The sequence below is a fragment of the Seriola dumerili genome, unplaced genomic scaffold (assembly GCF_002260705.1).
Source record: "Seriola dumerili isolate Sdu_G_001 unplaced genomic scaffold, Sdu_1.0 BDQW01001240.1, whole genome shotgun sequence".
NCBI classification, from domain to species: domain Eukaryota; kingdom Metazoa; phylum Chordata; class Actinopteri; order Carangiformes; family Carangidae; genus Seriola; species Seriola dumerili.
The window spans coordinates 396,964-407,972 of NW_019175495.1; the positions used below are offsets into that span (position 1 = coordinate 396,964).

Genomic DNA, 11,009 nt, shown 5'->3' on the forward strand with positions numbered 1-11,009 from the left:
TGTCTTTCACTTTCCTTCAAGAAAGCAATGAAAGATGGTTTTTGGTTCGTGAATTTACTTTTGTGGATGAAACATTTTGCCAATATTATTTATACATTTATTGTATATTTATTGTATTATTGTATTTAGCTTTTAATGACGTTCTCTCACGCAAGAAATAAGGAGCAAGCTCATTGGTCAAATTAGGATTTCCCAGCAAGCCCTGCTTCGTAATTTTTGAGAAGAAAGTAACCAAATTAAAAAAGAGATGGATAAACATAATATATATATTTTTTTTTTTTTACAAAACATGCGTTTTGTAACATTTCAATAACGCCAATAAAAATATAAAAGACTTCGACTCAATTGTTTTTATAATTTTATTGCCACCGGAGTAAGCTAGTAAGTAAACCGGAAATTAGCACAACTAGCACTTCCGGCTCCCGTCGACATTCTTACGTTTTATGCTACAAAATAAAATACATCAGTAAATAACGAAGTCCTCATATTTTTAAACTTGTATGTCTATTAAATTAATTAAATGAGACTACACAGGTTGTCGGGGACATTAAAACGTCATCACGCCGAACACGAAAGCAGATATACTCATTAGTCCACATTTACATCCCGTTTCCGTTTATACTCGCGCTTTTGTAAACTATCACTAGATTTGTAAGAGAAAGTCTTTTGCGGAAGAGGAAAAGGCTAAATTAAAGAAAGTTGGAGGTTTAGTGGTGGTGAACATTAGCTTTTTACTTCTGGTGATTGTATTTAGGCTTCAAAAATCATATTAGTTGTGTTCATTTGTGAAGATTATACTGCTGTACAAAATGTATAAGTATAATAAAGTTTTGTATTTCACAGAGTTTATTTTCTGCTGCAATCCAAAGCCAATGTAAAATCCCATTGGCTTTTTGTAGAGGGAACCAGGGTGATGCTAACATTCAGGTTGGCCTAGAAAAATACATCATCCCAACATCTGTTATCACCCATGGTCTTTGCACACTAAATTCCTTTTCTAAACAGTAAACAATCCTTATCGCTATAAATATGAATGTACTGACCATAAATATCCCAGTAAAAAAGGAGGAAAATATCATAAAAGCACAGTTTCCCCCCAGCTGTAGTGGCTTGGTTTGTCTAAAGTTATGTCTAACACTTTGAATTAAGAAAACTGTGTCAATATGCAGAAGTTGAATTAACTGTAAAGGTTAATGGTCAATGTATTAAAACGTTTCAGTAGTAAAATACCTTAGTATCATTTTAATAACTTCCCTCTAAAATTTCTAACACCTGCAAAACCATCCCAGATGTTTTAATGGAGGGTTTTTGATTCTTTCAGTCACAGGTCAAACACTGACTGCTTTTATATTTTTGCAAGAAGATGTGGTCAGATTCACAGTAATACTAATATCTGGCTCCAAAACACTCACGCACGTTGCACTGTATTCATAATAATTTACATTACGGTGGAGCTGCACACAATGAAATGCACACTGAGCAAAACACACTCATATTCCTGAAGGAAATGGAGCTGCAATTTGATTGACATGAAGGAAAATGATTTGCACAAGCCTTCACTTTAGGCTTACATGACACCACTTAGTGCACTTTTTCCTGTGGGATTGCTGTCGTTAAAGGGCACAAATACATGTACGCTCACACACTCGGCTCGCGGCGTTTACTGCCTGTGAAGCGGAGCAATCTCGGTGCCATGTTTCTAAAAACACACAGAAGACATGCAATCACAGCACTGGAGAACGCTTGAGACGCTTTGGCAATCAGGTGACTGTTGTGTTTAATCTGTCGTCCGGTCGTCGCTCTGTGGTGTAATCTGAATGTGCACACATGCTTTCTGCACATTGGAATGCAAACAACATTCACAGGAAAAGGCCAGAGGTGTGTTTGGCCTCTGACAAACCTTAACTAGTAATCGAATCTGAGTGTCGGTGTGACCAAAGTCTACTTGACACCCCACCCTCTTCTCCTCCCTCCATCTCTCCCTCCGATCCATCTGATGACTCAGGCAATCTGTGTGTCGTGTAAAATTAAGTGGATCTGAAGACGCAGAGAGAGAGAGAGAGAGAGAGAGAGAGAGAGAGAGATGAAAGTGTGGTGAGAATTATAAGTGCTGAAGTAGGTGTGTGCGTGTGTGTGTGTGTGTGTGTGTGCTGGTGGCGTTGCCTGGTGGTTAGGGCGATGACACACTGTCAAAGTGACAAGGTTCTTCTGATCAGGGCTGCAGACATGACAGAGCAGAGTGTTAGACTTTGAGGCAAACACACACTCCGCCTGATGGTCTCCATCTTTGATTTTGTCACTAACACACACACACACACACACACACACACACACACACACACACACACACACACACACACACACACACACACACACACACACATTTAGGAGAACCCCTCTGGGTGAACCGTTCCTCTCCTCCGTCACTCCTCTCCTTCCTGTCACCATCTCGTTTTCAGCAGCCTACAGCTTTTTTATTTTATTTTTTTATTTTAACAAGAAAAACACTGTGAACGCAAAATGTAATTCCGAAGCCAGAAGAGTATGGAGGGAAATTAGTGTCAACTATTGTCGACAGTTTGAACAAATGTAGAACAGTTGTTGGTTGTTTGATCGTGGATCTCCTCACATGTGTAAGTTAAGATTGAATAAATTGATATAAATATCTGGGAACAGTAATTGACATAAAACTGTCATGGGACTCAAACACAGGTGTCATTACAGCGTCTGAACTTCCTGCAGAAGCTTCGACAGTTTGGAGTGGATATATATTTGTTCTCGTTTCGTTCATTTGTGGAGAGTATTTCAACTCCCTGTTTTACTGCTTGGTATTTTTCCCTGTCTGTAAGAATAAGAACAAACTCATTGAGATTATTAATAAGTCAACAACAATGACACAGTGTGATGCTGCTTTGTGAGTCCCATGGTGAATATGCGTTACCATGAGGACGGAGTACAGTACAGGTACTGCCGTCTTTGTGGACTTCCTGTTCGCAGAGATCCTTCAGATCTTCCAACAAAGCTCTGTTAAACAAATCTTGAAGATACAAGTTGGTGTGTCTCTTGTTTTTGTGTTTGTTGGTGATGTTGCTGTAGATCATTTTGCTGTTAAAAGCCTCTCCCTGTTTGAAATGTGTTTTCTGTTGTGGTTGTATTTATCTGACAGTTACTACAGACATAAAGAGAAGTCCCTCTCCAGAAATGTTTTAAACCTGTTTTAAATGTCAAAATCCTCTGCTATGATTAATATTGTTTAACCTGATTCTCCCACGCAAAAAAGAGAAAAAGAAAAATATTAAAACTGGGTCTGAAGCTCATCCACTCTTACTTCCTGATTGAGAAATTCTGGATGAGGTCAGCCACATGTTTGAGCCTCAGTCAGAACCGTTAGCATAGTTAGCATCGTTTATTTGTTTATGTTGTTTGTTAGCTTGTACCTGGCAGTGGCTGACACAGTGTTAGCGGTTGTGCTAATGCTAACTCTCTCTCTCTGTACTGACAAGGTTTCAGGTTTATTTAGCCCCACCCCCCCCGTCCCCACAAGTCAACAGGATTGGGTCCTTAGGTTTGTGACATATGAAACCCTGGCTGTCTGAATCTGTTCTCATGACACTGTCACTGGTTCACTGCAGTTCAAGTCATGGAGTTGATGATTATTTCACTCACGTCTTGTATTATTTAAAAAACACCATGTGGATGTTAACACGGTCAAACACTTGATTTTCATCAGAGGGGGTCTTTAATATTTTCAACATCCACATTCTAACAAAATGTGGCTTGAGTTGGGGCTGCAACTAAATTATTTTGCTTATCAATTAATCTATCAATTATTTTTCAATTAATTCTTAGTCTACAAGTGATCAGAAAATGGTGGAAAAGGACTGAGCCCAGCACGCCTTCAGATGTCTTGTTTATTCTCACCAAGTGTCCGGAGATATCCAGTTAACCGTGAAATAAAACTGAAGAAAAGCAGCAAATCTGAGACATGTGAGAGGCTGGAAGCAGAGGCTGTCTGCTGTTTGTGCTTGATAGCAAACTGAAGCCGTTAACTGGTCGATCAATTAACGGACTAATTGTTACAGCTCAAATTGATTCCACTTTCTCTATGGAGCAATTTCCTAAACACACACACACACACCAGCACACATCAGAAAACCTAGTGCTGAACCCATTTCCTTGCATGAGCGCACACACACACACACACACACACACACACACACACACACACAGCCTCTTGGAGCCGGGGTCTTTCCCTCAGTGATAAATGTCAGCCTCCCTCCTCCTGAACAGATATCGATGGTTATTTGGGCTTATTTCTCCAATCTGTTGTTCAGCTCAGAGTCGAGATGGAATCCATTTCTGCCTGGTTGGCAGCGAGGGTGACTGTAGGACAAGGTAATTTGGCTGGCTGGCACCCTCTAGTATCTCTCTGTCTGAGCTGCTGAGCTATCTCAGCCCCTATTTCCAAAGTTTACCTCAAACAAACAAGTGCGCGCACACACGGCTCGCTCCCGGGAGACGCTCAGACTGGTAAGCTGGAATGAAACAAAGTCCGGACGCCCTGAGCGCCGGTTAACTTTGATCTGGCTCCCGCAAATAATCTCCAGAGGAAGTAAAAAAAAAAGAAAGAAAGGGCACGTAATACAAACATTTTATTTTTTTTTTATCATTTCAGTTTACATCTGGTCAAGTGTATATATACACAGTGGGGTCCAACAGTCTGATATATATATATATTTATATATTTCTCCAAACACTGAATATTTCATTTCTTCATTAATCAGTGTCTCCTGTAATACGTTTTGCACTTCAGTGAATTAAAAAAAAAAACTGACATCCAGGACAAAGATCTGAAGAAATGTAGTGTCAAAGGTTTGTTGAGGAGCGTAGTGTCCAAACAAGGAGCCGTCCGTGGATCCAATTGGCCCACAGGTAAACATATATCTCATTTCAAACAACAGGATGTCAAGAGAAGTCCGAATCTGAATCTGAGACCCGGCCTTTTTTTTTTTTTTAATGTGGATCTGGACTCCACACACAAGATTGTCAGGATGAATCTGATGAATCTAAAGAATTTCATCTGTAGTTACTTCAGAAAGTCAAACTTCTACACCTCTTAGATTGTTTTTTAGAATAAACCTGGGCTTCACGTTGGTCTCCGAGGACATATAGTGTATGTCAATGTGCCGCAGTGTAGCAGCGACGCTTTAAGTGAAGCCGTGTAACTTCTGACAACAAACATCTCGATAAATCAATAAACTCTGTGATTTTGCTGCTGCAGTCTCCTTTGGTCTGTTATGACCTGCTTCTTATTGAGGCTAATGTTAGCTAATGTTAGCATTCTTTCCTGTGCTAAAAGTATGCTACGTTTTAGCATGTACCATGATCTCATGAACACCACAGGTTCACCTTAAATCCTACAGATAGTTTGGAGTGAAGGTCGAGACTGCAGCGTGTAAAATACATTGAGGCACTTCAGCGATGTGTTCACTGCTGATTGAAAACAATCCTAAAAGTTTCAGAGCACCTGAAATGCATAAAGACAATCAATAAAAATGGTGGGTAATCACAGTAGTTACTGCTGCTGTAAACACGTTTAAAGTCGTTTTGGAAAAGCTGCTCAACCTGCAGTTTGGCAGAGGAAGGACAAAAAGTGCATTTGGGAAAAAAAAGAGGAATGTCTTCCTGAGATCCCACATGAAATTTTTTGTTTTTTCCATACTAGCACCGTCGTTACTGTAGTTCGACTGTTTCCTTTGTTCTGAGCGAAGATGGAAAGAGCAGATTTCCTGCAAATGGCCGCTCCGAGGTGTAAAGCTGTCCAACTTTCTGTCTGTGACCGAGTCCAAATTCAGGCTCCCTATCTAGCAAGGCACTTTTTCATGTGAAGACATATGGAATGATCATTCTGAGGAATTAGAGCAGCAGGAACATTTCAAGAGCGGAACAAGGGGAGTCAGAGGAAACTTAAAAATGAAGCAGGAATTAAACAGCTCTCTGTGTTAGAGGCAGAAAGGAAGAACTAGTTAATGGAGAGACGGCAGTGGACCAGCAATGGCTCAACAGGCCCTACATTCACCTGATAAGGCACGAGGTTCTATTAAATTTAACATTATGGTGCCTTCAGGTGCTTGATGGGAAAGCCTGAACTACAAGCTGAGAACACAAATAAAATCAAGAAGAGGTTAAATATCTGGACAGGCTTTCATGTGATCCCCAAGCGGCCAAGCTGTACCGTGTGATGTCTGGTCTTCATTTTAAATATTCTAAAAATAGGCTGCGTCTCTAGAGACTTCGCTCTTCGTTGGTCCATATTGTGCGAGGCAGTGCAGATGGTGTTTGGGAGTCAGCAGCGACGCCCCAGTCTGGGTCAAATTTCAAGGGCTGTTTCCCCTGTGTGGTGTTGGGGGGAGTGGTCAGTACCATGGCAGTGCTGAGGTCAGCGGGGACACAGAGGTCCAGACACCTTCATGAACAACCCTCAGCGGCAGGCGGGCGACACTGCAAAACTCAGAACCGTCGGCGTCTAAGGCACACTTCACTGACTGTGGGATTTCTCAAAGGTCAGTGGTGATGACAGGTGTGACTCCGTGGATGAGCAGCGTGGGGCCCAGGTCCCGAGTCAGCAGCTCCAGCTGGTGTAAATAGGTGGCGTAACGGTGTGTGTCAGCTGGAGGCCGGGGCAAGTAGAGGAAACGCACAGCGGGCGGCGGCCGGGCCTGGTCCAGGATCAGCTTATTGACAGCTGACAGGTAGTCGTCCGACAGGCGCATGGTGTTGCTCGGGAAGCTGTTGACGTAGTCTTCGTCGTTCTCTTCCTCCTCTTCATCTGGCCTCGGCTTCGTCTCTTCTTTTATGGTGTCAGGGGTTTGTGACTGCTGCTTCTTGCCCCACTTGCCTTGACGCTGCCAGTGTAGCGCCACCTGCTGGTCCCAGGGCACAGGATAGATCCTCGCTTTGATTCTCAGCTCTTTCAGCAGCTGACCCAGCTTCTCCTCCGAGCCTCTTACGCTTCGCCCCTCCTCCACGCACAGGAAGAGACGCAGCGTAGCTTTCTTCCAGGCTCGCACCATGTTGAGGATACACGCGAGCTGCAGCAGGAACAGGGAGCAGGTGTCGACGTAGCTGCAGCTGTCGGGACGCAGGAGGTTGACCGGCCAGACGTCAACGTACACGGCGCCCTTCCCTGGGGAGGAGGAGGGTGGAGAGAGGACCTGAGTTCGGTCGAAGTTGTTGAAGTATCGAGCCAGCACCACGTTCTTAAGCATCTTCATGGCGTCGGCGATGATCGCTACGTACTCCTGGGACCCCAGAACCTTCCCGTCGCCGAATTCACCGTAGTCCTGCCGGTCGATGGCCCTCCGCAGGGGGGCGAAGTGGAAGAGAGGAGGCTGCTGCTCGAGCTCCTGAGAGAGGCCCGAGGGATCTGTGGACTGACTGGTAGACATGGAGGGATCAACCAGCTTGTCCTTTGGAAGGCAGTTGTCATAGAAACCCAGGACGAGGGTGTTGGGACGCATCCCACCTGGAGACGGGGTGAGGAGGAGAAAAGACAGATTTTATTACAATCAAATGCAAATGATTTCTTTATAACGATCGTTGATCTCTGGAGTCGTAAAGCGGAGGAGGTTCGGTCTTTCTGTCGGATGAAGTGAAAGTGAGAGACAGATGTGGAGAAGACAAGTGCTGGAGTGAGAACTGGGAGGGAAGCCAAAGAGAGGAAAGAAAAAAAGGCAAAAGAAAAAAAAAAGTGGTTAAAGTTGGACTTGAGTGACGACTGAAGAAAGAAAAACTAGAGATCGAATGAGAAGTGAGTTACTGAAGAGAAGAACATTCACCAATGAGACTGAAACTAAACCACCAGGTCAAAACCTCCTACAACGACGTGCAATGGAAAGTAGCTAAATCCAAAAGTCGCTAACTGTTAGCTAGATGTCTTAATACGCTAATTAGCATATTGATGACATCATCACATCGTATTTGAAAGTGCCTAGTGTTTGAGCTCTTCCTCTCTGTGCTCACATACAGTATTTAAATACAGCTGAATTCACAATGAAGCTTCTCATTTACATATTTTTATGTTTCTGTCGTCAGACAATGGAACGAGAAGAGGAGCTGAGACGCAACACACTGAGACCACATGTTGACCAGCAGTCACTTCCAAGCTGCTGCTGAAATTTATAACCGCAACGCCGTCTGACGAAATCACCTGACACATACATTAAAGACAACGGCTGTGAAGAAGTTTCCGTTTCCGTTTAAGTGGAAGTTCTGAATGTTGATGAAAAGTCAGTTGAAACTTGAAAGGAGTTGAAATTAAACCATTTCCTCGGTCGCATTTAGACCAAAACTAAAAGTTAGAGAAATTATTTTAAAAGATACTGAAGCTGAAGCCATTAGCCACTGTGAGTAGCATTTTAAAATGTTCAACTTTGCCCCCCCCCCTAGTGGTCAAAGTGAGATAAACAGGCAGCGCCAATCTTAACCAGGATTGTCAAGTATTTCTACAAATGAAAAATAAACTAAATAATGCGATAAGTACATAAAACATTTGCTGTATAATCGTATATATCTATATCTCATTTAGAAATATAGAAATCTCCAAATCAGCTTTCAGCTATCGGCCGCTGTAATCCCACATATCAACGCTGGCTCTCAGGTGTCCTTATTGATCAACGGGGATATTGAAAAATGATGACGGTGACACTGACCTAGTCCAGAGATGAAGAGCAAGTGTTGGACTCCGTGACGAACAGAATCAGCCAAGGTCAGGTTGACAAAGGATTTGATGTTCAGATGATCCACCAGGGACAACCAGGAGTCATACTGGGACTGCAGAGGGTCCGACGGCAACGTGTCTGTGAAAGGGTGGAAAGAAAACAAAAATGGTATAAGGTGAGAAATATGGCTGACAGTTCAATAGAGGTGTGTTGGGATTCAGAGAGGATGAAGGCCGAAAACAAAAGGCAACACACAAGTTGAGAGGAGAGAAGTCAGTCTGACAGAGGCTGAGTTAGAGGCAGAGCGTGAGAGAGATACGAGACGAGACGCTGAGATGTGGAGGGAGAGAGAAAAAGATGCAAGGACAAATGACAGCGTAGACAGAATGTGAGACAGAGGAAGATACATCGAAGCAAAAACAGACGGGCAGGTGATCAATCATTTACAAAAAAAAAAAACATCAATATAGAGAGCGATGCAGAGGCCAGATCTACAAGCTTCATAGACAATGCAGCGGTAGTTTCAGCTGTGTTATGACTCCTGACACCGCTCTTCCTGTGGATACGTTTTCTTAGTGTTCAGCTTTAAGGGAAACAGCTGAGAGAATAAATGGGACAGACTTTAAATACACAGGGAGGGCAACGTGTCCTCGACAACAATCCTCTTCAACATAATTATGTGAATGAATGACTCCTTCATATTTCTCAGGACCGAGCGGCTCCTCAGACGAGAGCAGGACTCTTCAGCGGCTCATGAACGCGTCCTTTCTCCCACAGCCAGACACTCGGAGGGTTTGGATTGTGAAGACTCCATTCAGGGCCAGTCCCAGTCTCCCCATCAACACCATAAACCCCCCCCCCCGCCCAAACCTCCCTCTCCCCACCAAAAGCATATCCTCAAAGACAAAGAAAACAATCAATGACTCCGCTGCTTTAAACACTTGTGAGTCTGTGCAGAAAAGAAAGGCGACGCCTCCAGAGCGTTGTCTGCCTCCACATCCCTGTTTATCCAGAGTCATGGGAAATATTAAACATTTGTGTGAAATTTATGGCTTAAAAGTGACTGTAACCTTGACCTTTGACCTTTGACCACCAAGATCTAATCAGTTAATCCCTGAGTCCAAGTGAACGTTTGTGCCAAATCTGAAGGGATTCTCCTGAGCAGTTCTGGAGATATTGCATTCACAAGGCCAAAATCATGTTTTGCGAGGTCACCGTGACCTTTGACCTCCGGCCACCAAATCCTACTCAGTTCATTCTTCAGTCCTGGTGAACGTTTGTGCCAAATCTGAAGAAGTTCCATCAAGGCGTTACTGAGATATCGTGTCCACGAGAATGAGACGGACGTACGTACGGACCTAGAACACAACATGGCTCCGTCTCCGTCTCCGTCGGCGACGCATCACAACAAAACATCCAGTGACACGGAGAAAGGCCCAGAGTGAAACGATGCACTGCTCACCGTCTGCTAACATACTTGGAAACATATTCTGAAGCGGTCCAGACCGACAACACGTCAGTGGTGTTATTACTTTTCTGTAGTAAAACAAACTGCTGTTAAAACTCAGTGTTAATGTTGAAGTTGACTGTGGAAAAACAAACAAACAAACAAACAAGCTTTTAGTTTTGTCAGTGCAGCCTCTAAATATCATACTAATGTTAAATTATCCGGTAACTATTTCCCATCACCACCCCCGGTTTGTTTTTCTTATAATTAATAGTCGCCCTCTCACACTGAGATGGTTTAGATGAGACGTGGCGCAGAACGAAACTTTCAAATTCTCTTGATGAGCTGATGTTGTCAGGCAACACACAACTCTGGAGAAGGAACTGATTCATCACAACACTTTCAAAGTAAGAGTCTGTTCCATCATCATGACTGCGGGGTGTGAAGTTAATGTAACGAAACAGAAGAGCACAGCTGAGTGGAATATCACAGACTTTAACAGCGGCGTCCTTACTGAGATCTCCCAGCTGGACGTGGCCGAGCACGTAGAGGCCGCTCTTCTTGATGTCGTTGATGAAGGTGATGAGGCCCACGCTGCTGCGAGGGTTGGAAACCATCAGCAGGACCTGAGGCCTCCAGAACTTGACGTGGTCCTTCCTCACGTCCAGCATCAGCAGGTACTTACGCACCTGAAGGTGAGAGGAGAGATTCGTAAGAAGGGTTGTTACTTGGGAAATGCGTCCAATTTAACCCCACCCTCCTCCTAAATGTCCTGTGTGTTTGTGGACGTAACTCCTCTGGATCATATCATTAGTACATTAACAACAACCTCATCCGTGCAG

The 11,009-nt window shown here is 43.6% G+C and overlaps 1 protein-coding gene across 1 annotated transcript in view; it reads right to left on the reverse strand.

The window, feature by feature from the left end:
- Positions 1-5,717: 5,717 nt before the first annotated feature.
- The window catches only part of LOC111238221 (solute carrier family 12 member 9-like), a 58,884-nt gene continuing 53,592 nt past the window's right edge, over positions 5,718-11,009 (reverse strand). The window contains exons 11-13 of the mRNA XM_022767633.1: positions 10,682-10,856; positions 8,712-8,858; positions 5,718-7,525 (exon numbers count right to left, since the gene is read on the reverse strand). Of these exons, the coding sequence (XP_022623354.1) occupies positions 6,558-7,525; positions 8,712-8,858; positions 10,682-10,856 (1,290 nt within the window). The 3' untranslated portion in view covers positions 5,718-6,557. The remainder of the gene's footprint in view (positions 7,526-8,711; positions 8,859-10,681; positions 10,857-11,009) is intronic.